The sequence below is a fragment of the Melanostigma gelatinosum genome (genome assembly GCF_949748355.1).
Source record: "Melanostigma gelatinosum genome assembly, chromosome: 18".
Lineage (NCBI taxonomy): Eukaryota > Metazoa > Chordata > Actinopteri > Perciformes > Zoarcidae > Melanostigma > Melanostigma gelatinosum.
Genome location: NC_136651.1, coordinates 16,615,895 through 16,641,940, shown reverse-complemented (window position 1 = coordinate 16,641,940; position 26,046 = coordinate 16,615,895). Strand labels below are relative to the sequence as shown.

The window sequence follows — 26,046 nt, the reverse complement described above, 5'->3', positions numbered from 1 at the left end:
CAGTGTGGTGCTGCTGCAGCCTGAGGAGATGAGGAAAAGTCTCCTCGCCAGAGGGATGGAGACCGAGCTGGCCACTACCCTGTGTAACCCATGGTAACACCGTATCAGCTGCAGTGGGAGGAGCTACGTCTCACACTGTGTCCGGATTGGCCCGGGAACAGGTGTTCTGAGGTTCCATATATGGAAGATGGAGGCGGACCAGAGGAGGCATTGTTGAGGATGAGGTAGGGCTCAGTGTGTGTGTGTGTGTGTGTGTGTGTGTGTGTGTACGCTCAGATCATTGACATGTTATTCAGAGCTTTATCTGCTCTTTCTTTTAGGCTTGAAATGTTCTCGAGCAGTTTTGCACTTTCTTTTATGATTTATTCCATTCATTTAGTCCGTCTGCTATATTTGACTCAGCCCTTTATCTATATTTTACCCGCATTCACATTCAAATGTCAATAACAAAAGCTTGATCTGCCTCTGGAGCTGTTTATTTATAAAAGAGGATCATTCAACCTGTTAAAAATGATACTTCTAAATCTCAAAGGAAACATTTTGGGAAGTATTTCTCTTTTTTCCTGATGAGCGTTCGATGGGGTCGTAACAGCGGTGACAGTGTGGAGGTGGAGGGGCCGAGCAGCGAAGCAGCTTTAATATCCGACTGCTGGTTGAGAGGGAAGCCTGCAAACAAATCCCAGTGAAGACATTGAGTAATAACAGAGAGGCGAAGGCCCAGTGTGGTGATGAAAAACATAGAACCTCAAGCTTCATAAAGCCGGAGGACAAGGGAAAAGTGGCCCACATTACCTGAGCGGATGTTCTTCATATGGCGGTGCTAAAGTCAGTTTCTGGAGGAAAGAAGGGTGCAGGTTGTGCGTTATTGAGCGAGAAGGAAAACTAAACATCTAAAAAGCCTGTCACGCTTAAGGCCCTGATGCAGAACAAGTTACATCCATAATACATCTTCTAATCATGTTTCAATAGGCTTTGTGATAGATACACCTGTCTTGTGTAACATGTCAAAGAGAAAGCAACAAAAAGATTAATAGACTGATACATCTTTGAATACCTTACGGCGTCCGTGGTTATTGTTGGGGAAACATTTGGAAGGACACTCTGCCACTGGAGTGCAGTGCCTCCTCAGCCAGCAGATTCACCGCTGGGAGACATGTAGCGTCTCAGCTTCAAAGAGTTAAATGTCAGCACTCCATCTTCCTAAAAGGTCTTCTTGCTCTGGTTTCAAGCAGCTAAAACATACAGTATCTTCTTCATATGAAGACTGAAGTAGAGTTCGTAGGAGTTTCCAGCGAGTTGGGAAGCAACTTGTGATTTCCTGATTAGCCCGATGCGTCAGGTCTCATCCATGTGTGCTAACCGGCTGAACAAAGCTCCTGCCGCCGTGGACTTGAATCACGGTTGAGTGTGTGCCCGAGGAGATGCAAAAACTACACGTAATTGACGACATGAACCATGCTTGGGCGTTTCGCTTTTACCCCTTTATCTAAACTCTTCGTCTGTCCTCTTTAAGCACTTTTGTGGTTGTATTGTTGAGATAACTTTGAGATTGCGATGCTTCTTATAGTTCCATATATGGTGAATTGATTATTGTAGATATTTTTTGGGCTGCTGGTCAAACAAAACCAGCATTTTTAGGACATTGATCACTTTGAGTTCTGATAGCTTATATAATTTATAACTCCCATTATTTCAAAGTAGACGCTGAAAAATGACTGAATAAAACATGAAAATTAAAATTAGTTTGAACACATTCAAGCACCAACAAAAGGGGAAATTATTTTCTATTAAAAAGGTCGTTCAATTTAGGAATTCAAAGCAGCATTGAGCAAAATTAGATTTTACACACCCTGGGAATTAGCAGCATGGTTAAATCCCGCAGTTTGTCTCTAATCGATTAAGATATTCAGCAATAAATCTTTAAAAAGGCCGAAGTCACAAACATCTTTACAGTGATTTATTCAGAACTGTCATCAATTTAAAAACAAAAAAGGCGCACTCAGGGAAAAGCTTAATTTAGCTCATTTTTAATGACAAAATCTTGATTAAATCTTCCAATGTGGTGGGAAAAAGAAAATCAAAGCAAACGCATCATTACAACAACTAATGTTAGACCATCGCAGTCTGAGGGAAGTCTCTTTCCACACCTTTCCTATTCACAGTAGGCTCCGCCATCAACAATGAGGGCTCTGTTTTCACATCTGTTAAACTTGACTCCTTCTCTGTGCATTCACAATCTTTCTGCAACATCGGGAAAAAAAACACAACAAAACGGACACTTAAAACAGGAGAGAAGGATCCACAATACTGCTGACAAACAGGTAACCATGTGTGTCGCACAAAAGTACCTGTGTGCTAGAAATGGAGCTCGTCGTTGGTAGTTAATGAGTCATAAGAGTTCAAACTAAAAGAGAAGACAGAAGAAATAGAGTCTGCACACTCGATAATCCGTGAACATGTGTTTGATGACCACCAGTGACGGTTCAAAGAAGAGCTGGACGCTCAACACGTCACCTTTGGTCATCGATTAAACGTTCTTTGGAGCATCATCTCGCACGCGGACTCTATTTTACCGTCTTTTACATGCTTTTCTGTCCGGCACCTTTTATTTATCGTCTGGATGTGATGAAAACTAAAAAAGACAACGGGACCTGAGTCGACCTGCCGGGTCAAATATTATTTGCAAGCAAAATGATATCAAAGAGCGGCTAATTGGACTTTTGCTTCAAGTAGCTGTCGGTAGCAGAAAAAAGTGAAGTAGTGTTGTTTTCAGACACTTTCACATCTATGACACTCAACCCTTGATTTAAAAAAGTGTCAGAGCTCATAGAAGTTATTCCTCTTTGTCTGCTCTGTGAAGTGTAACACTGAAATGCAGCAATCGTAAAAAATCATTCAGCAGTCTTTTTGAAAAGGCAACCAAAGCAACGTCAGGTAGTATAATTTTCACCTTTTAAACTGAAAATCACTGCTTCATATCAGTCAATACCTGTACATCTATCAAAGTAGTCGTCAAACGAACCATCAAGTGGAAGGGAAAAAAAGTGAATTTACTCCTGAGTAACTAAGAGATCTGATCTCTAGGAGTTCTTATCCTCTGGATGGGTGTTCAAGGAGATCTGAACTTCTACATGAAATAATATTTGACCCAGGTCTGACTGTGGAAGGTCCACTTGGGACAAAACTGGCCACAGTCCAACCTCAGATACTGCCGAGAAGCGGACGTCTGATGAAGCTTTTCCATCATGCTGCGGGCCTCACTCAACTAGACAAGTACGTGTGTTTACACATAAAGTAGAGCCCGTTTAGGTAAAACACACACCTCCCCCCCGTCGATTGGAAGTTGCTGAACATCTGGAGTGTCACCGCGACACATGTCAAAACCCTGGAGTCAGTTCCCTTCATCTGCTGCTTGATGCCAGTATTTCTGTGGACATGTTGGCAAACGCGTTTGAGTGTTAGAAAGCGGGGCCGGCCACCACTGCACATTCCGATACAAAGATAAATCAATTCTCCTCCCCCACCCAATATCTGGAAAGTAAAAGTCAACTGATTCCAGTTTGATATTTAACTCATCTTTCAGGAAAGACGAAATAAAACTACTCACAAATCCTCAAAACAAATGCAAGTAAAGAACTCTTTAGGTACCGAATGCTTTTTGATGACTTTGGACATGAAACAATGGCCACAGTATCATAAAGATAAGTGAGAACCGATCTGTTGGGACCAAACCAGCTCCACGATATGTTGCAGACAAACCAGGAAGCTCGCTGGAAGGACAACGTGGACACCGTTTGGACAGACGCCTGGGCCTTTGTGGAACGTGCAGCGCCGTGACCGAAGGACCCAACCGTGAAGAAATACTGTGAGTGCACTCGCAGAGAGGGACACGACACACATCTACACCCTTACTTCCAGTTACTGTCCCGTCTGGCAGACAGAGCCAGAGACTTCCCCAGTGCAATTCACCAGAGCTCGTTGGTTTAACATGGCCACGATGGTAACTTCCATCATTGCACCCGCTCAATAAACCACCACTTTAGTAAAAATAAATGAAAAAGCTAAAAAGAAAATGGCTACTTTCAAAAAAAGGCATGCTCACATTTTCGGTTTTGCGTGGCCGACGCGGGATTTGGTCGAACCCTTTTCAGAATCGAGTGCTGGGCTACTGGCGTCGGTGGCCCAGTCTGTGGTCAGTTCTAAAACGGGACAGTCCTCCCCTGTTGTCACATGATCAAGGGGCAGTGTGTAGAAGAAGAGTTCGGTTTGATGCGGCGACTCTCCCTGAAAACCCACCCGTTGATAAACACCGCACCCAATCGCTGGGGAAAGTGAAACATGACCTTATTCATTCTTTCGAAAAAAGCGCACGCAAATGAGTGAAGGATATTATGCGGGAGGGGTATCTGCAGACAGTTAGAGAACAAAAAAGAGGAGAAAAGAGAGGGAGAAAGGCAGATGCACCTCTCCTGAGAACATGTCATATCTCAGGGACGAGGGGGGGGGGGAGCAGGCAGGACAGCAAAACTTCCTCCGACGACTCGTGGCCACTCCTCAGGCACTGTTCTTCAGTTCCAGGTTCAGAAGGAGCTGGCGGTGGGCGTGGTCAGCCTCTTCCCGATGTACACTCTGTGGAGAGGACCGCGAGCAGGTTACACATCACCGTGCATGTTCACAGGTTGGGTTGTTGTTGCTGCCGTTTACATTCCTTACGATGCAAATTAAATAGAATTATGTTCATTTGTTATTTATTGTGTCACCGTGTAAACTACCAGAATGGCCAACAGAGATTTTGTGAATGACTGAAGCTTTGTTATCAACACTCATCGCGTACCGCGTCACGTACAAGACGTGTAACGTGTCACATTGTAACATTATCTGATTGAGGAAACCGGGATTATCCTAACGAGCGTTGTCGCCGGCAGAAAGGGCTCACGGGAGTCGCTGCTCACAACCAGACAGCAGGTGTGCAGCTGCTCCGCCAGTTCGACCGCACCGACATGAACGAGGGAGGACACAGTCCGCGGTTCTACAGCTCCCCTTAGTGGCCTTTACGTACAACTAAATATTACATTCAAAATAAAACACATGAGAACTTCTAACGGGGGGGGGAGGTCAAGTGATGAGAAGAAATGGAATAAAAGGAACATAATTGTGGATTGTTGGTTAAATCAGTTCTCTACATGTGATTAAACTGCTGTCAGATTGTTGATCTTCTTACCCCAGCCCCAGAGCGAGGATGTGCGACAGCAGCAGCGAGGGGATGAAGACCTTGAGGAAGTCGGCGGAGAAGATTCCTCCTTTCTTCATGGCCCCGGTCTTCCTCATGCTGAGTGTCACGGAGCGTCGAGGGTGACGGAAATGAAACTCCCTGCAAAATGTTCAGTCGCATTAGACACGACACGGCAAAGCACGCCCCCATCAAAAGTCATTTTCTGATATTAAATGTACTTAAGTATTGAAAGTAAAAGTACAAGTAAATGCTGTTAATAAAAAAGCAAAGGGTCAGAATTGTGAGAATGATGAAGTTTATTCTTTTAAGTGCTGTGGCACCATGACCAAGGCCATGGAGCTGTGTTGAACATAATTGGGTTGCTGTGATCCATCCAGGAGCAACAATGTTCAACATAATATATTGTACATAAGTATACTTTTGCATCTACTATGAACTTATCATCATAATTCTCCGAAAAGCAATATGACACTATGAAGGAGTTGCGTTTATAAGTATGCTCATTAGACTAGAGGATGTAGAGGACAAATGCATCTTACGAAAAGTTACTCCTCATTTTTCGTGCGTTTTTCCTGCAATAGTCCAGCAACATGAGTCTGTTTTGGTTTGTTGCATGCATACTGTCTTTTCAAAATAAACTTCCATCTTCACAGGAAACAACGAAGGTTTAGGCGATGAAACTACTTCGTTAGGTTTAGGAAAAGATCGTGGTTTGCGTTAAAATATCGACGGAAGTGGCGTTGCTTAAGTACGGAAGTCACGTCACAAATAAATCAGCATTGGCTTCTCGTTCCACACACGGCACAAACTGCGGCCTCCTGGAGGAAACACAGTGTTAGTTTGACCCGTCCACCTCTCCTCATCCCACCCGTCCTGTGTGGAATTCTACTCATGTAGTCGCTCGCTAGCTTATAGCATGTAGCATCCTGGCATCACTGGGAATCAAACACCGCGGCTTTGACAGCACTTGTTTGCAATTGTGCATTAACGTCATGAACCAATGATTTAACTTGCTGCTAGGACCACTGATTCACCAAACCTGCTTGCTGGCAGTCTGTGTTCCACCACAGTCCCGACGCTGCTCTCGTGATTCATTTTGTTTCTAAAGATAGATTTGATTTTGTAGCGAGTAACGAAGGTTTCAGGGGAAATGTATCGGAGTCAAAGTACCGGTTTTCTTTGCAAAATGTAGTGAAGTAAAAGTAAAAGTCAACAGAAATATCAATAGTAAAGTACAGATGTCCAAAAGTACAGTAACAAAGTATTTCTACTTCGTGACTGTACACCACTGGTTTTACATTTGTGCTGGAGACTGAACTTCATCGTGATGATGACTAACGAGCAGCTGTGTGTGTTCAGCTGCTGTGGAAACATCTCGCTGCTGTTTGCCGAGTTTGAGACTCACTTGGGGGGAACATTTTCCGGTCGACTGGACCAGTCGGCAACCCAGTCTGCGTCCTTCATCAGGATGTCCATGTCCCTCTCCTTGTCCAAGACGTCCTCTTCTGACTGAAGACACACACACACACACACGCACACACACATATAAACATACAGACCGTGTCTTGTTTGACTTGAAAGAACAGTCATCATGGATATAAAGCCTGGAGGCAGAGTTTTCTAAATGGCGTGTGTGTGTGTGTGTGTGTGTGTGTGTGTGTGTGTGTGTGTGTGTGTGGTATGTTTCCTGGCAGAAATCAACAGACAGAGAGAGTGAAACTAATAGTGACAACACATGCTGGGGCCAAACAAAGAGGAACCCACATCGAGCGCAGCAGCCATCTCCATGGAAACTAAAAGGCAGACGGCAGTTGTCATTCTCATGTGTGTACACACACACACACACACACACACACACACTACTTCAGGGCCAGTGGTTGGGGTTGCCATGAGAACAGACTGATGGAGGCACACGGGCTCTTACTTGGCTGTCTCTTCTGCCGCTCACGTCCACGTCAAAGATGATCTGTCCGTCATCCTGGGGGCTGGGGGGCCGCGGGGGGCTGTGTGCAAAACGTTTCAAAAACAACAACAACAAATCAGACGCCTCGTTTATTTGCAATGTCCTGAACTCATGACTGCTTGTAAAAGTAAACAATACCATTTTTAATCACCAACATTTTACTCATCAATACCTCCGGCTACGTTATTTACTTGAGACACTTGCCGACTGGCTTTGGTGCAATCGCGAAGACCAGTCACTTAAATGAATCGGCTATTCTGCCGATCAAATAATAGTCTTTAGATGGTCTTTCATCACTTTGCACCATGACCAAGATTTTTGGTGGTTGCTCAGACAAAACATACAACGACATATGTGGCTCTGGAAATTGAGCAATTACTCACTTAATAAAAAACCTGTAATCATTGACGACTCACAGGCATCAATGCTTACAAAGCGCATCCTGAGTTTCATGCATTCTGCCAGGACGTGGAGCCAATAAGTTTCCTTTAAGCCTGCAAGATGAAATATTGTTGTTCAACACTTGAGTCGTCACTACAGCGTGACGTTACAACACCTCGACGAGGACGCTACGGAACGTTGACCCAGCAGTGAAGTCCTGCTGCTCCCGTACTCTGACCTCTGAGGGAGTGTGTGTGTGTGTGTGTGTGTGTGCCTTGGCAGGACAAGTAAAGACAACATGTTCCTAATTAATTCTGTGTAATACGACACTTTGGTTGTTCTAAAAGTATTCACACGGCACCGTGTTGATGTTGGCGTTCCTGCTTATTTCAGGGCGGCTTGTTGATGCAGAGGTCTTGTGTCAGCCCTTCATGTCAAAATGTATTGGAGACGTCTGACACCGATCTTGACCTGTAAAAGCTGCTAATATATTCATATATATGCTAATCCCTTCATTCAAATTCCATAAATTCATTTCTACCATTAGCAAAGGGAACAGAGGGGCAGGTGTGCGTTTCATAACCTCACACCTTTATACAGGCATCGTTAACAAGTGGAGACAACAGCTTGTGGAAAACAGGTTTCCAAACATCCTCGAGCTTTATATCAAATCAAGGCGTATGTCTCAGTATACAGCGTGGAAGGGATTCGGCTTTGAAATAGAATGTAACTTCTGAGGCAGAATGCTCTACACTGAGGGAAAGTTAAGAGGAACATTAGAACGGCGAAACTAACTTCACCACGTGCTCCAAGTCTTCCACACAGACAGACTGGTGTGAACCCAGGAACTCGTGACTTTCTCTGAACTTTTACAGAAAGGTGAAGATTCCTGTGCCCTCGTCTGGATTTAATGTTCGGAAGAAAAGGATGAATAACAGCCATTATGTTGTGCATCCCAGAGCAAAAGAAAGAGTTTGATATCTATGTTATTTATGCACTCTAATTCTTAAAATTGCATTTAAATTATTTTTTTCAATAACAGGTACAACATGTTCAGTACACTGGAGAGTACTGCAGTGATTTAGCATTGCACTATTGCTTGATTCATTGTCAACAAAAACTTTTTAAGGATCAAAACCTATGAAGCAGAACCCGAGATATTATTTTTTTCCTTCCACATATTCTTCTTCCTTATTAAAAAGTTGATGCCTACATCACCCATAGTGTAACTATTTGACTACTGACAGTTCGGTTGGGGATGTGGGTGTGTTGTGCCGGTGGCGGTTAATGTACCTTTGAGCCACTTCTCTCTAATTACACCCCTCTAATTGAACTTCATCAGACTTCACACAGCTTCCTCTGGAGCCACACAAGTCTTTGTACAACTTTTCTACACATATGCAGCAGCACTCCCCACCAACACTACCTGTCGCAGGACGAGTTGCTGCGGCTTGACTCGTGCTGGGCGTCCAGCAGGATCTTCTCCATGTCCCCGTTGTGGATCGAGGACGAGGACGGGACGTGCTCCAGCCCCCCCACCATGGCCTCCTCTTCCTCCACCTGAGGGAGGGGCAGCAGACCCGGGGTCGTGGAGGACGACGACTGGGCTGCTCCGGCTGTGCCTCTGTTCATCTCCAACTCCACCCAGGACCCTGTGGGGGAAAAACAGACTAACATCAAACTTCCATTCATATAACAGCAGTGCTGCAAGATCCGGTATGCCCCGAGGAGCAGTCCATTTGCTTACCGTGGCCCCGAAAACCAGAAGTGTGCAAATGAGCTGCATCATTTAACTGTGTCCTCTTTTTCATTCTTTTTCATTCTAACCAGCCTTTTGGCAGAACAACAGCCCGCCTGTGCCTCTACAGCAGGGGATAATGCACTGCCTACCTAATCTTATGTTTTGGTATCGCCACTGATATTTGTTTTTCACAAGGTTCACCTTTGATTATACATGCAAAGCAGAAGCTTTGGGCGAGGGAGGAGCTTCCAATAAGCTGAAGGTTACAGTTAAGTGTCCCAGTGAGCAAACATGAACAGTTGAGCCCTAAACCGACACAAATAAAGCAAATATGACCATCATTATATTAATTGCACATACGCGTTTGCTGCTTTTGCATTTCGATATATTGTGGAAAAAAGACCCAAACTCTACATTCTTATATATTACTCAGAAAAATAAACTTTGATTTATTTGTGTAGTGACAGTATTGGTCTTATTTTCTTCCTTTCTGCAGAGTGATAGTCCAGACAATATGTCAGAAATCTGTCAGTATGGGGAGAGAACGTTGCAGTTGGGGTGTTGCCAGGTCTTGCCAGGTGTACCAAGGTGAAGGCTGGATGAGAAAGAGAGGAAAGGTGTCAAAATGATTTCCTGTCCTCATCTGGGAAAGAGACGACAGCCTGAGCCTGGCAGTCAGAGGAGTAAAGGTCTATATAATGCTGTGTGGTGAAAGGGCAGTAAATGCCTGTCTGCGTGTGAGCTGTGGTGTCTTGTGGACCTCGACTGTGATATACGACGCCCGCCCTGTTTGTACGTGAACTCGGGCATGGAGGCAGCTGAGGAGGCACGGCTTGTCAGAGGCGGGTTATAAGTTACAACTACAGAGGAGGGCAGCAAGGGAAAGTATTTGGAGGGGGGGGCTAATATACCTCATCAAAATCCTCTTTTCTTTCTGTCCTCGCTAAAATAAAAAAGAGGAAGGCCTCCTGCAGGTCACATGACCCCATAACAGTTAGTAAACACCATGTCCATGTGAGCTTTCAGGGGACTGGGTTTCACAGTTCAGGCATCCGGCCAGTTATACCCCACTACCCAAACGATGCCCCCCTCCCCCATAAAACCGGCCTCGACTCAGCACTTGCACTCATCGTGCGGATTACCCAGCGCACTGCGAGCCAAGCCGCTGGCGACAGCCCATTGTCTCCAAAACCACATCGCCGTGGCGCTGGAGCATCCGAACATTCTGGCCACAGAGCCGGTTATCAGCTGTTGGGTGGGTTTAGAGGAAGCGGACACGGTGTGACCTCTTTGATCTACTGATTCTGAGGCTCGGGAGGTGGGCCGAGGCTGCCCTATTGCCCGAAGTTCCCAAGTGTCATACAAACATGACGCAAGAGCTCCAGGAAACGCCAGAAATAACACAGTCTCACATATCAGATCACGCTGCAGGCCTCTCCACCGGATCTGTGCATGGTCTCATTGTCCCTAAAGCGGTGTCTCAGCATGCACCGCTATGGCCTAATATGTCCTGGTGCATGACGCTGTCAATAAAATCTAAAGTGAATCATATACTTCATAATTTAGGTTATTCCTGGCTCAGTCAGCAAGGGATTATGGGGCCCCAGAGGTAGATATAGTAGGGAAAACAATGATGTTGGGCTGTTTTAAAGATGTACAAGAGGAATACCAGACTTGAACATGACACTTGTTGCTTTCTTTCCACCTCATATGAGCCAACATGCTGTTGAGGGTAGAATACTATTCCCATCCACCAGCGTATTACTGGCAACTTGCTTTCTCCACAACTATTAATCACTGGCTATCTGATCCTATTAAAAAAATAATCCATATGTCTCTTGAAATAAGTGCTGTAACACTCCCCCCCTCTCCCTCATGTCTAAAACGCCTGTCCCCTTGTCACTGTGGCCATAAATATCATGCCTAGTCACGGACCCACTGAGTGTTGTGAAACTTTACTGAGTGAGCCCTTGACTCAGTGCAGCAGGGTTCATAAACAGGCCTTTGTTTACGCGTCTAATGGCTGAAGCAAGCCGAGGTACGGCATGTAGCTTGTTCTATTCGAATGGTCATGTGATGCAGTGAGCGCACTGTGGGAAACATGCTATTTGCTGAATGATAATTTAGTCAGTGATTTAGTCAGATATCCTTAACTACTTTTAAAAGGGATATTTGTTTAAAGATTAAAATACTGAGGGAACAAACGTTTGATATCTGGTCATGTTTCTGCTATTTCTTTAGATAACGCGGACTGTAAAATGCAGCGACTACGTGTTAAATGGCCGAAATTTTCACCCATTTTTTGTTTCGTTTCTTCCTCGGCTTGTTGACAGAGCTTAAACCCACCTCGACCTCCTCGCGTGAGTCGCTGATTGGCTCATTTAACCGTCAGTCAAGCCTGCCGGAACGCCATTGGTTCCGCCACTGTCAATAAACACGGAACACAGCGTTCCCACTTTACCCCCCTGTCAGTGTAGCTTCGCGGCCAAAAAGAGAGACAAAACTGGGAGAATAAACTATTTAATAATTAAGAAGACTCAAAAACGTGTTTTAAACACATACACGTGAAACCCCGACCGGTTCCTGACATAAAACACACTTGACAGGCTGGTCCAGTCCAGTAATGTGGTGATTTATCTTACCGTGAAGCCCGGTGGAGTCTCCGTTATTGTCTGTAGAAGTAACCGCGTTAGCAGCGTCGGACATCGTAGCGGCTGCTGAGCAGGGCGGGTTGCATTAAAAAAAAGCCTCAATTCAGTGCAAAACGCGCACAACCTTATCTGCACACATTCAGACGTGCGCAAGTCCCACTTTTTTATGTTTTTTTCAGAGAGTAGCTAAGCTAACGCGCCGCGGCGGTTTGTTTTCCAGTCGTTTGCTGGTCTGGAAGCAGCAGCAGCGCCCGCGAGCCGCTCAGACCTTCCCGGAGCTGGGTGAAGACGTCACACTGTCCCGGCGATAACAAAAGAGGGAGAGTTGTTGCATAACTGGTTAGGGGGAAAAAACACACCCGCTCGGGCTACAGCGTCCATGAGCAATTAGCATCGATCATTGATCGAAAGTACATCAAACAAGACATGAGCTGATGCTTAGATATGAGGTGTGCGTGCGACCACGTACACTGCTCGTGCCAGTAGAGAAATGTGGCACATTTTTGCAGCCAACCAGACACCACATCAGCTGTTTGCAGTAATCCCCCAGTGGTCGTTACGTACCAGCGCGGGTGGTTTTCATTTTAGTCCAGTAGTCACATGAGGGACAGACCACAAGCTGGGTTCACACCAATCCAGGTGGAAACTGACCATGTGATCGCAATTCTTAATGATTGAAAACCAGCAGGAACCCGAATGGAGAAGCATGACACTCCTTGTTTAAAACCCTCATCTCTTTTACAGCTGAAGGTGTTCTAATCAATTAAATCGTGTTTTTGTTTACATGGATTTGGGACCTGAGAGGCATCAACATGGAGAACACATTGGACAACGCTATAGAACAGAGATGAGATGTCATCAACGATCAGGCAATCACAAGGGTGCAAAAAGTAGTTCCTTTATTATCTTCACTGTCATACTTTAAAATTGTAGTTATACATTAGTAGAGGCATCATCATAGTCTGACCTGTCCACATTTTAAATACCGGTACGTGTGGAGAGATCAACTGTTGCAAATCCATGTGCAGCTTCTTGTACCAGTACACACAGTAGCAGTAATAACGTCTGCAGTAGTTTAAACAAACACCTTTAAGTGACTTAATGCCTCAAATGTTTTCTTTTAAATTTTCCAACACATCCAAGTACTTAAATTGGTGCAGCAAGAGTCCAGTGTCAAATCAAAAGCTTTTCCCTGTTGCGCAGTACTGCTTCGGCGCTGTGGTGCACCATGGGAAGACAATACTAAAGATCACTCAAAAACACGTGTACGGTCCAGTTTCATTTCACAAAATGGGACTGGACAAATCTGGTGACATGAACTTTTTTTTCTCTTTAATATAAATATGACAATCATAATAATTATCTTTGAATAGGCCATCTCTTATACCTGACTATTGTCGAACACAAACAAAAGGAGGAAGAGGAACCAATGCACGAAGATGACGAGACACTGAGCCAATTCAAAAGAAAAAGAAAAAAAAGTGTCTTGAGTCTGGACCTATTTGACCGACCCAGAGCCCGAGGCACAGCAGCGGTGAGCGGGACGACTCCTCAATCTGTGAATACGGATGAGTGAACTGTGCTTCTCAGACTCCCGGGGGCCACCGCTGAGGTGTCGCTGTCCCGTGAGTGAGAGTGGGGAGTGAGTCAGGGACTGTGACTGTTGAGTACGTATGGTTTAATGAATGAGGGTAGACATGTGAAGAGACTCAAAGAATACTATGACAGTACAACAGATGAATTAATAAAAAGATGTATACAAAAAAAAAAAAAAGTGGCATTTTTTTCCTGAGAAAAATAAACACTACAATGGCATAGGACAAGAAGGGGACATACTAATTACCGGTAAGTGTTTTTCATTTTCTACCACAGGGCCATGGAGGGAAAGTTATAAAAATAAAGGTGTCTGTATTCAGAATTTTAAGGAAATTAAACTTGTTTACCCATGGTACCCCAGGGGAAGAAAAGGGCAGGTGGGCTGGCCCCCCAAAAAAGCCATACCAAAGTGGGGAGGGGAGGGGGGGAATTGGCACAACATCACTTAAACAACAAGGCAGGTGTTACTCTGCCACGAACAGGCTGATGATGGGCAAGAACGAGGCTTCCTCTGTCCACATCTAGAACAAAGTGGCAAAGTCTGGTCACCCAGTAGTGACGGACAGGGATGCTGTTTGTTGGCGTTACAGCAGATCACCCTGGATGAGGCTGCAAGGGAGGGGTGGGGGTGGGGGGGTACACATGACGTTACCCGCGCCAGATGTCACGTTCAGCTCACCGCGTCGTTAGTTCACTTTGTCCTGGAATATGTAGAGGTTGTTGGTCGTCGCCACTGCGATGATGTTGTCCTGGGGGTGCCAGGCAGTGTGAAGGATCTTCTTGTTGAAGTCCAAACTGTCCACGCTGATTTCGTCCTTCTTGCGCTTGCCGCCCGCGCACACTTTGCGGGGCTTTAGGACCTGCATGGGCTTGCTGTTTTCTCGCGAGGCCTCCAAGGTCACATCCCGCCGCTGGCTGCGGTCGAACATCCGGAAGAAGTTGTTGTACGAGCCGGTCATCACCACACTGATGGGGAGGGGGCATGAGACAGATGTGTGAGCCTTGAACATGAACAACCTTAGAATAATGATTATTATCACAAGATCCACGTGTTTTAGGTGTAAATCTGAGAAAAAGGCTTAATGTAAATGCACCATTGGTACACTGATGAATTATCAACACTTCGAAAAGTTTTTTTTAAAACTCAGACAGACTACTAAAAGTAGGTCTTGCAAGTAGCACATTGAAATCTCAGTTAATAGTTACAAGACTATGACTAATTTGCAGGTACAGTCAGTAAAAATAAAAATTGTGACATCATATTTCAAACACAGCACCAACAACAGTCCAACTCCAAAGATATTCAGAAAAGTCTTTTTTAGGAGGCCTTGGTTGGTCTGCCCTCCTGCACGTCCTCACCTGTCATTGCCATTCCAGCAGCACTCAAACTTGTCAAAGATGCAGTCATTCTCGTACAGCGAGCACAGCTTGCTCCTCAGGTACTCGTGGACCTGGAGGGATCAGAGGCAGGTGTGAAGGGGCCACCAAGAGACTCGCACATCGCTGTTAGCATCGCACTGTGCACGTTACACATCAATGTCCTTATCGCATAATCTAGAAGCTTATCACAACGGAACAGACTGCAGTCGCTGCAAAGCCCAGAGAACAGCAACACCATGAAATTATGGTGCCACCAAGTGGTCACTATGTGGAATTACAAGTAAGATAAAAAAAACAAGGTGTGGCCACTATTTGTAAAGAGGGGAAAAAAGAAAATCTTTGCTTTTATATTTAAATTAGAAACAACACAAGATCTACAACACAGTATAAACATTATAAATACACATTGGTCATTACATTTGAAATAAGAATAAAATTATGTTTAGTGTGTAAAAATCACATAAATACTACCTTCGTGTAATTTCTGTTAAAACTTTAAGAAAACATTACAAGCACAGGTGAATTTTAGTTAAATATATTAAGTGAAATTATTTGTAACAAATTTTGTGTAGGTTCAAGTCAAGTGATGCATGACGCTGACATTAAACTCACATCTTTATCGGTGTGGTAACAACATTTGTTGTGCAGCACTAACGATAAAGAACCGGTCTCTAATGCTGCTGTTATTACAGTATCACTGACCAGACCCTCAAAGAGCAGAGCTAAGTGCTAACGATAAATTGCTCATAGCCAGTTTACACCAGACATAGTTACTGTGCTTCTGTCAGTCTTACCTGATAGGTCTCCACCGGCCTGCTCTCCATGTTCAGATCCCAGATCTTAACGGACAAGTAGTCTCTGGTCATCATGTAGCGTCCGTTGTGGCTGAACTTTACATCCGAGATGGAGGATATGATCTCGGAGAAGAAGGAACGATTGCTGGGATCTTCCGGCTCCTCAAATACTGGACAAGAGGAAGGAACACGACACAAACATGAAGATGAAATGCAGTCTGAACGCAGCATAGACGGGTTTCTCCACAGTGCATTATCAGGTGGGCCTGCTCCTGGCAGAAAATGTTTTTGAAAAGGCTAAACACGAACAAGCCGGTGCTGAATCCAGAGGCTGCGTTACACGCGGGATTCAGCCGGGCGATGCCGTAGAGGCAGAGCATGATTTCTGAAGAGATCAGCCTTAAAACGCTGCCGTTTAGGGGGAGAAGGCCCACAAACTACGTCTACACACAGAGGGATGAGGAGAGGAGACGCTGAGCGCAGACACAGCCATGTGTGCAGCTTTCAAGGCAAGGTGTAAAAACAGCACTCATGACACAATTTATCAGAAAAAAAACATGTGAGGGAAGCCTCTGAATGTGTGACAGAGGATTTTGCAGCATTTAAATAGCAGGAAAATCCTGGACCTTTGAACTTAGACCAGATATTGTTTGGTCAATGGCACAACTCATTCTGCCGTTTCAAGATGGCGATGCACCCGATCACACCTCATCTTAAAACAAACACCCTCATGGGTGCAAGTATATCAACTACTTGCACAATGTGGGCACTGGGCTTGAAACTAGCAACGACAGTTGTCCAAATGTTTGTGAGGCTCTGTGATCAATACTTTGCTGCTCAGTTTGATATGTAATCTCCACAAAATAAAATGGGGCTTATAGTTGAGGAGTACAATGACAAACATGTCAATGGGCATGTGGGCCTGATGATGATGATGATGGTGGTGAGGGGAGAGAGGGGCAACAACCTGCAGGTCTGACTCCACAGACCGGCGGTTTCATGTACTCCAGAGAGCCACATCCCACACTTAAGCCACCTGTCGAGGAACGGCGATCTAAAAAGGGACCAAAGTGGGCACTCACACTTGGAGTGCTTGTCGCACAACGCTGACGCCCTCATGTCACACAGACGGATGGTTCCTTTGCTGCTGCTGTAGACGAAGGTGTTGCACTGGAGAGGATGGAACTCCGCTGCTGTGATCACCTCCGTCAGCTCCTCCATGTTGGCCGGTTTGATGTCAACAATGTCTTAAAAGAGTGCGGGGTTAGGGAAGAAACCGGTTGGGTGATTGAGACGCTGCCTAGATCAGCCCGGCGTTAGACAATCTCATATTCAGAGAAGAGTTTCACGGATTAAAGATGGCGACGAGTATTTAAAGGATACTGAAGCTGCGGTCGGTGATCTCGAGGTTCCAGAGGTTGATGCGGAGGTCGTCTGCAGACAGGTAAGTCTCTTCGTCACTGTTGACCGAGATCGAGTTGATGTGGTAGGTGTGAGCGTTGGCGAACACCCTCCGAGGACTGGCTTCCACCATGAGGTCCATGGGTATTAAAACCGGTACCTGAGAGGAGAACAGACGGGACATGATCTGAAACTCGTAACAAAGACAGGAAGATGTTGTGAAGCCCCGAAAGCTCCTTGTGGCACAAACTTCTCGTCCGACTTAAAACTCTTCTTAGACTTTCATTACCAGAGCATGTAGTGTGTCACGCAGTAGTCTATGTATTTAATTGACTAAGATAGCACTAACACACACTCTAATCTTAAGTGTGATGAAGAGATTTGCTTCCACAGCGGGTCATAAGAAGATTACAGATGTGCTGCACTCGCTGGCTGCAGAGTCGGTGCAAATTTAGCTTATCTTCCAAGTTAGAGGCCCAACCATTAATATTTTGTAGATCCTACTAAACTATGACCTGTGTAGATGCACGTTGATAGGCAGCCACAGTTAAAGCCACCACACACCCATGTCACACCCACAAAAGGTGTTGTCTTATTGGTAGTCCAGCTGATCTCAGGAATGTCAGCATAAAGACGACGCTTGGCCAACATTTAGCTTGTCCTATTAAAATGACTCAGTTCCTTTTTGTCACACCTGTTCCGGTTGAGGCAGGAAAACTTACTAATTTGGTGATCTCAGCAAACTGCCAGCACCCAGGTTGAGCCTACAAAAGAGCCAGAATAACCGTAACCACATAACCCGTTTGCTCAGATGACCCGGCCCACGTGGTTATACTGACGCTTGATGAAATGCAGTCTGCATTTCCTTCTAAATTCCTTCTAAATTGGGCGCACCGCTCTCTCAATACACCAAGCATCCAATACATTGTGCAGAGATTGTTTTCAGTTCTAGGTGGCAGCTGGTCTGGCTGCGTTTGGTTCAGGGACTGACCCGCAGTCCCGTGATAGCGTTGGGGTCTTTGTAGCGTCCATCCTCCTCTTTGAGATTATAACCCTCTGGTCTCTTGTCTCGTTCACTGATTTTCCACAACTTGATTGTCTTATCTGTCAAAGACAAGAATAAATAGAAATAACAATAAAGCACCCAGGACAGATGAACACTCTTTGCCTAGAAAGGTCAAAAGGAATTTTTCAGGACATGATGTTTTTAGTTTGCATATTTCTGAGAACTTTGAATCTCCAGTGACAATTGAGAGCTGTTGGTTAATTAGTGCTTTTTGGCATTGATTTAAAAATAAAAATGGCACTTAAGGTCTTCGAGTAGCTGGTCTACAGCCACAGACTATATAAAGCCATTCGATCTGTCACACACAGAACCAGTAACGTGTCCTCTATGAGATGACTGCGTCACTGTGATATGATGGAAAAGGAGAGGAGAGAGCCTGGATATTATGTTTGAGGTAGACGGCAGAAAACATTACTCAAAACTACCAGGAAGATTCCCGGGAATTCTGCCATCTTGCAGAGAAAACTCCTTACGTTTTCTGACATAATTCCAGTTCTTGCTCACATTTGACTGTGAAGTGTGAAAGGGGCTATTTTTAGTTTCTCTGTTCATCATGGTTTTAATGTCACCGGTATGAATTTGAAATGAAAAGTCACGACAGATTGCCGTTAAATATCTGGGCACGTGTGCTCAATTAGAAATGACAAACGTACCGTTAGTTGACAACAGGAACTGAGCAGCATTCTTCTGAGGAAGCCAACGAATCTTGTTGATCTTCTCTTCTATTTCCAAACTCTTCAAGTAGTCAAACTCTGGCTCATGGCTCTGGAAAGTGCTGTAAACGTTGTATTCGCTCCGGAACTGAGGCTGATTCTTATTCTGCCCGAGAGCGAGAGAGAGAGAGAGAGCGAGAGCGAAAATATCAGACAAAAAGATGAAAGGAGCAGACGTTAGACAAGAAGAAGCCATTGATGACCACTTCTGTTAAAAATTCAGGCATGCAAACTCATCAAGGGGAAGAATGGTGAGAAAGATGTCTGACTAAGAAAGCAGCGAGGATAAGGAGTTTGGCTCAGGGTTTGTTTTTTTCCTCATCCGGGTGATGTGCACATCTGGGTCGATTGATTGTTGCAGATGTTGGATGCGTTTCCATTCATATAGTAGAGATAAGCCGACACAGCGTCCTCGTCTTAAACACAACTCTCTCTTTCCTTTTTATTTTGCATTTGAAAGACATAACCATATTTTAAATAAGAACTGACCAGTACTTTCACAAAGCATGCCACTAATTTAAAGTAGCTGTATTTAGCATTCGTAACACAAATATAGCAACCAACAACTATCTCCTGTGTAAAGATGTAGTGAAGTAATGTCTCCCTGAGCAGAAGATGAAGTCCCTCTGTCAGTTTTTGCTTTCAGAATAGTTTCTAGAATAATTTTTTTGTTTTAGACTTTGAGTCATTGAGCTCAGGGGCTGAGCTTTTCTAAAATGAATCATGTGTGGGAATAAAACGCAACAAAAGACAAACTTGTACCTCTATTTCCTGCTGGAAGATGACTACACGGCCACCCTTGTCTCCTGTGGCCAGCAGCTCCCCTGTGTGGTTAAACTCCACTGTGGATATGATGTCCGCTTTAAAAAAAAACAAAAAAACAATGGACATTTAAACTTGCACCTATAATATAGACCTTTAAGGTGAAGAGGGGACAAATACTTAAGACAATGAGGAGCCACTCACTTAATCCAAACTAACCCTGGATGCATCTGTGCTAGAATCAGAGTGCACTAGATGGACGAGTGTGCCAGAGCATGTAGAGCAGACGGGAAATGATCAGTTACCTAGTTCTCCCCCAGCATCACACGCTTCCCCCAGCAGCAGTATGTTGCTTTGTAAACACAACCTCGCTCACACACACACACGTACACACTTATTTGACCCGCTGGAGCAGGACAATGCTGCAAAAGGTTGTAGGAGGTCTTTGTGAACATTGTACCCTGAGGCCAAACGTAGGGGGCAATATATTTGGACTATACATACTTAAAACTGCTCATCTACTAGGGAAGCAAATACATTATTGTTATTAAAGAGGAATGTCCATCACAGGTTTAAAAAAACAAAACTCACAGTCACAGCAAAGCAGCTGCCCGCATCACTAAGATGCATTACATATTAATGATAGTGGAAGTCCCTCTTTGTATGTGGACACTGCATAAATCAAGAACAGTGAGAGTGAAAATGTGGCCACGGATAATGTACCATTTTACTGTCCCTCTACCGTCAGTAGGGATGGGTATCGTATCCCTGTACTCTTACTGATACTGCTCATCGGTTCGGTTTCTTTTCGATACTCTTATTATTGTTTTGTGATAAATTTAAAAAAAAGACAATTAACAAAAGAATCAACATTGCTTTATTATCCTTGTACGCAAACAATTAGTCTTACTTGAGCAGCAACACAAAAAGTTCCAAAATCTTTCACGGTTAAAAAATTAGCTAAGCGATTAGCTTTCACTCATTAACCTGTTCTTATCTGCAAACTCTGCATGGCATCGCTAACGTTACCTGCAGTGGACGAGGATGGACGGCTGCTCGACAAACTGAGTATTTCTGCACATATATGTTCTGCTTGTTGGCCAAATGTTTTGCTAAACTGCTCACGCTATAGTGAGCCGGATTCGGGGTGTGTGTGTGTGTGTCAGAGTAAAGCACAACTCCGCCCCTTGTGCAAAGACAGGCACAGAGACAGTGCGGGGAGGTTGGCGACGCTGCTATTTTCTCATTTTGTAATTCTAAAGTACCGAAAGCAGAACCCTTAACCCCGGACCATATCAATACGCCGGGTTTTACTAATTTATAACCGGTTCTCGTTTGGACAGCAACAACATTACTGTCTTGAGCATGTTGTCACCGTTTAGATTGCAGCTGAGACTTCACTCAAAAGAGTGGCGCGATCCAATAAGTTATTGTAATTGTAGGTTATTATAACCTACAATTACCTGGCAATTTGAATAGCGAGCGAAAATAAACATCCGATGACATACAATCAAGAGAACTATTCTTACATACATTCTCTCTCAAAAAGGTGCATGAGGAAAATATTTTGCATCTCTTTGGGTGCCGCCACAGTTTTGCAGAAAGACCAACAATAGTGCTGCGTTTCAGAGGCAGTTGTTTGTATCACTTTGTCCACCCCATTTACATCAACGAGGGTAGGCAAAATAACAAATTGGCAACTCAGTGCAACATTATCAGGAAATGCACAGCACTGGCCAGATACATTGGAGGTAAAATACAGTGACGCGGTGTGTTTAATAACAATTCTACCGTTTACCTTGAATTCAGAGAAGTGGGAAATTATTGCTGCAGTCTATTAGGATTATTACCTGCTGTGCTGTGTCTGACAAGCCTTCACACTCATGGACATATTCAGAATCTCTGAACCTCTGTCCATCAGCAGCCATCTGGGCTGCTGACGGCTCTGCTGCAGAACTTCCTTGTAGTCAGGAAAGAGCCAAAGTGGCACCCGTCATCTGATGCTTTTCATCTACCGAGCTCACTGTGGCTGCTGACTCTTTCACCATTCATTCCTGAAATACTAAAGCATCCTCTGAAAGAAAAAGTCCATATTTTGCCGATTGATTCCAAATTGATCGACAAAAGACTTAGCAGTCGGTCACTAACCGCAGTGATAAACAAGGCTGCACTTCCTGAAGCAATAAGAACCTTCCAGTGACTTTCCGGTGGTGAAGTTATTATTGTGAAGCAGGAAGAGGAGATCGGTTTGCAATAAGACTACTTGAACACACACAGCTCCAATAAAAATAAAGGTTGCTGTATGATACGAGTAAAGACAGAAGTGGCACCACAGAGAACTATGTTACATGGGAGTTTAACATCATGAGCCTTTTAAAAAAATGGCACCTACTCTCTAGTCATCTACATGATGACCGCACATGGCGAGCCAGTCAATTGACTGTTAGGGGTTAAGACCCGTCGTATTACCGTCCTAAAGCAAGGAGTGCACAGTTTAAGTGCGTTGCATCACGGCTCGTCACAGGTAAATTGAGCGACATCTAGCCGGTGGGAAAGGAACAAATGTGGAAGACGTTGAGCTGCTGTTACACACTCTGCCTGTCCGTGCTTTACAAATACTAGCTTTTGGCAAAGCTCATACCTTCAGCTACGTCATCATCGATGGCTCCTTTCACCTGAGAGAAGCACCACTGCATGTCACCTCCAGGTCCTGCAGAGACACAAAATAAATAAACAAACATTCATATGGGATATGTAATCATGCAATTCTCACGTGATCTTGTGACATCGCGAGAATCCCGCTACCGTGCAATGTAAGGAACAGAGTGGCTCGGCAGTAATTAACGACACAATGTTTTACCTCGTTGATACTTGCAAATAGTTGCACATCTATAAGTATGGGATAATTGAAATGATGTTGGAACTGCGGCGAGATGGTAGACCTGTTGCGAAATATGTGCGGTCGCATATGTGCGCACTCCCTCTCTAAAACTAAACTCAAGATGTAGATATTTCCTCAAGTGTTCCACACATGATACCTGCAAGGCCAGCTACGCTTTGGGCACATCAAGAGGCAAAAAAACATTTATAATATTAAGAAACATGCCACTTGGATGTCGAAGATCTTTAACTTAATAAGAATGACTGCATCTACTATATGAGGAACTAAATTTGAGCCTTAGCACGGTAGTTTCATCACTTTGAGAGACTAGTTGATTGCAAATCATGTACTTAGCTCCAGATCACAGTAATAAAAGGTGATGGCAGTCTTGAAACAGCTCTCATTTTAAGGCTGGGCCACTGTTATACCGGCAGGACATGCTCTTACGCCAGACTCGTAAGAAAAAAATAGATCAACAAGAATAAACATGCTGGCTTGTTTGATGACCATCATTCGCCTCAACAGGTTATCCCACAACACAGCTCATTGCACAACATACCTAGATAAATTCCGCATATTTCTTCTTTTTTTAACACGTGATCATTTGTTATTAACACAATGTAAACTGGTCCGATTTGTCGATAACACATTGTGGAACAGCTCTGCAGAATAATCAAGGACATTTATGAGTCACCGTGGCTTCATCATACACAGTATTCTGAGATGAATCATGATGTTAAAGCAAACAGCCAGGACAGGGTTGGTGCTGGTCAGGACTAAATGTAGCACTCTCATAGATTGCCTGCATTGCTTGCAGAAGAAAATGCACACAGTAAACAGATGTGTTAATGTTCAAACCATCCCAGTCAGTCAGTTTCAACAAAAGGATGATGTGCAATGCCTCTGCCCTAAAACCAGTGTAATTTCCCCGCCCAAATGCACGTCCTAAACATGCCAGTAGTGACCAGTTATTTGCTAAATTAATAAATAGCAAACAATCCCAATTGGATACAGTGGCGTTAAGCCGCATATCATTTTTAACAACTCTACACTAACTGCACAAGTATCAGCTGATGAATGAAATTTGAAATGCTAACGTTACGTTAGGCAACCGAAAATCTCGAGTATCTGAATCTTACTTGAGAGGAGAACATTTCCACTTATGCATATTTATGCCCCCAATACTGGCTCACTTAAATCCTCAGTCCCTTTAGTCAGACATTGCACAGAATAATACAGCTTGTTCAGTCTGCAGCAGGCCTGGAGAACTAGCCTGCATGTGGGCAATGTCAAAGTTTGAGCTAACGTTAGCTAGCCTGGCTTGTCAAACCAGTCATGGCATGTCTGAGAAATGTGTGCACTGGAGCGAAAGACCGCATAGCTATTTGCGTCAACATCAACATCAGATCAAGATACTTAATAGTAGTTTGTAAATCCCGCGCACAAGTCTGAGAAGCACAAGTTAGCTGTTTAGGGCTGGCGTTGCGGATAGCAATGTTTGGCTAACAAGGTTTGCAGCGTTAGCTAGCTAGACTGGTCCCAGGCCGGTGGTAAACAAGCTATCGTTAGCTAGCAGCAGCTGGCTAGCTAGCTAGCTGTAGCCGGCAAAGACTGGCCAGATATATGGGCGATGACACTCGAGTTTCCTGACTGGCTAACATTAGCACTAGCTGCTAAATTGTGTTAGCTAGCAACCGTCAGCTTAACTGACACTAGGCTGGGTTAGCAAAATCTTGCAGCCGTCCGGGGCAGAGAGCTCGTTGGAGCGGATTGTTGTAAAAATACCGCCCTGTTAGTGGCGTTTACGTGTGTTTTTGTGTGTCCTGGTAGAATGAATTACCTGCCATGACGAGACAGACAGTGGAGCTTGTCTCAGTCAGTCACGATCCTGCTTCCCACTCCCACGCGTTGGTTAGTGGAGTCTGAACTTTTTCTTCCGCTGATTCTCCGCAGTTTGTCTGCGCAAACCTGAATGTCAGGCGCTAAATTCACCACAAACGATTTATTTTATTGCTCTCCACCTTCTCTTTCCCGCTCCCCTCGATGTTGTTTCACTCTATATGTCAGTCACACACTCTCTCGCTCTCTCTCTTGCCGCATCCCACAAGTCACTTCTTCCCCACCCCTCTCCTTCCGCACGTGAACCAAAGGGTTTTTAGAATGCACGCGCACACATAATGGCAGATTTACAGGCACGCGCGTGCACGTAGATGAAGAAACACTTAGCTTGAACGGATGGAGAGTGTGTCACACTGTCCTACCGAAGCAGTAGCCTAATACTACCGGTTGAGCAACGTTTTTACGGAAGTATTCATATGTCTTGTGATGAAAAGCACTCAAGACAAAATACAATGTAGTACGTAGTTTGGCCACAGTGAAAGGACCGATGTGGCATCTCTAAGTATCCATTTAAATGAGACTAACATTCCAACTTATCAACCAACCTTCTCCAATTCAGGGATGTTTTCTAAAGTTGTGGTCGTATTTTTTGTAGAAAGCTTTCTCAAAATGAATGAATATATTACGTCTAAGCACACTGTATATACAGCACTTATACTCTCTCCACTAATGTGTGCACATAAATCACCTCTGTCTATACAGTAACTATACATATTTATTCGTTTCCTTTGCACCGCCATGCACTCTTGCACTACCATAACACTATAGTATATACTGGCCTTTATGTATGTTTGCCCAACTTATTTCTTGATATTTAACAAATGAAATGTTGTTATCATCGCTGTAAATCTGCATTTGCATGCTCTTTAAAATGTGAGAGAAATTCCTTGCATGTGCCAACACACGTCAGTTTACCCTGGTTCTGAAATATTTCCTCATAACAGGAAAGAGCACAGTATTAAAACAATTTAAAAAACGAGAATCTTCTTGACTTGAATAACTAAAAAGATTACCTGATGTCAGATTGTAACTGAAACAGTATAAATCCAGGAAAAAACATACTCAGCAAAATTTGTGTATGCAGTCACTTTTCATCCGCGATACACAAACATGAGCCCATTCTTAATCATCAGCCTTATCTTCTTCTTCTCCACACCTACTAAAATCACACGCTGGAAGTCCCGTATCGATTCTGAGCCATAATGACATTTGTATAAATGAGGCCTTAAGGGACATTACCTTTAAAGTTGCAAGGGAAAGCAGAGCAATAAGAGAATTCCATGCATGACGATTGAAATCCAAAATGGACCTCTGCTGTGTCTAGAATTGGCTGTCAGAATTTCCAAACAAGACATCTCTCACGTCCTCACATTAGTCTGTTGGTGGCCTCTGGGGGGGGGGGGGGGGGGGGGGATTTAAGAGCTTGCAATATGTCCTAGCACCACAAATACGGAGGCCTTCAGATGTGCAAGTGATAGTTGCACCGCCCACATGAACACTTCAGATCCTTCATCTCGTTCAGAAGAAGTCAGCCCACTGAAGTAAAGAGAAATCCAGCATTCCTTGCTATAAAAAAAGGAAGAAT

General features: G+C 44.2%; 2 protein-coding genes across 2 annotated transcripts; both read right to left on the bottom strand.

Annotated features, from left to right (window-relative positions):
• Nucleotides 1-1,951: 1,951 nt before the first annotated feature.
• Nucleotides 1,952-12,429, bottom strand: bnip3lb (BCL2 interacting protein 3 like b). The gene is made up of 6 exons (XM_079289864.1): nucleotides 11,961-12,429; nucleotides 9,004-9,229; nucleotides 7,158-7,236; nucleotides 6,639-6,742; nucleotides 5,222-5,371; nucleotides 1,952-4,629 (listed from the first exon to the last, which is right to left on the bottom strand). Exons 1-6 carry the CDS (start codon nucleotides 12,022-12,024, stop codon nucleotides 4,581-4,583), a joined length of 672 nt encoding a protein of 223 aa, XP_079145990.1. The 5' UTR covers nucleotides 12,025-12,429; the 3' UTR covers nucleotides 1,952-4,580.
• A 1,201-nt stretch (nucleotides 12,430-13,630) lies between these two features.
• Nucleotides 13,631-24,646, bottom strand: ppp2r2ab (protein phosphatase 2, regulatory subunit B, alpha b). Its single transcript, XM_079289857.1, has 10 exons — nucleotides 24,403-24,646; nucleotides 22,323-22,391; nucleotides 19,682-19,779; nucleotides 18,860-19,025; nucleotides 18,132-18,244; nucleotides 17,123-17,300; nucleotides 16,822-16,986; nucleotides 15,740-15,909; nucleotides 14,925-15,016; nucleotides 13,631-14,531 (listed from the first exon to the last, which is right to left on the bottom strand). The coding sequence occupies exons 1-10, from the start codon at nucleotides 24,407-24,409 to the stop codon at nucleotides 14,252-14,254; spliced, it is 1,338 nt and encodes a 445-aa protein (XP_079145983.1). The 5' UTR covers nucleotides 24,410-24,646; the 3' UTR covers nucleotides 13,631-14,251.
• Nucleotides 24,647-26,046: the final 1,400 nt, after the last annotated feature.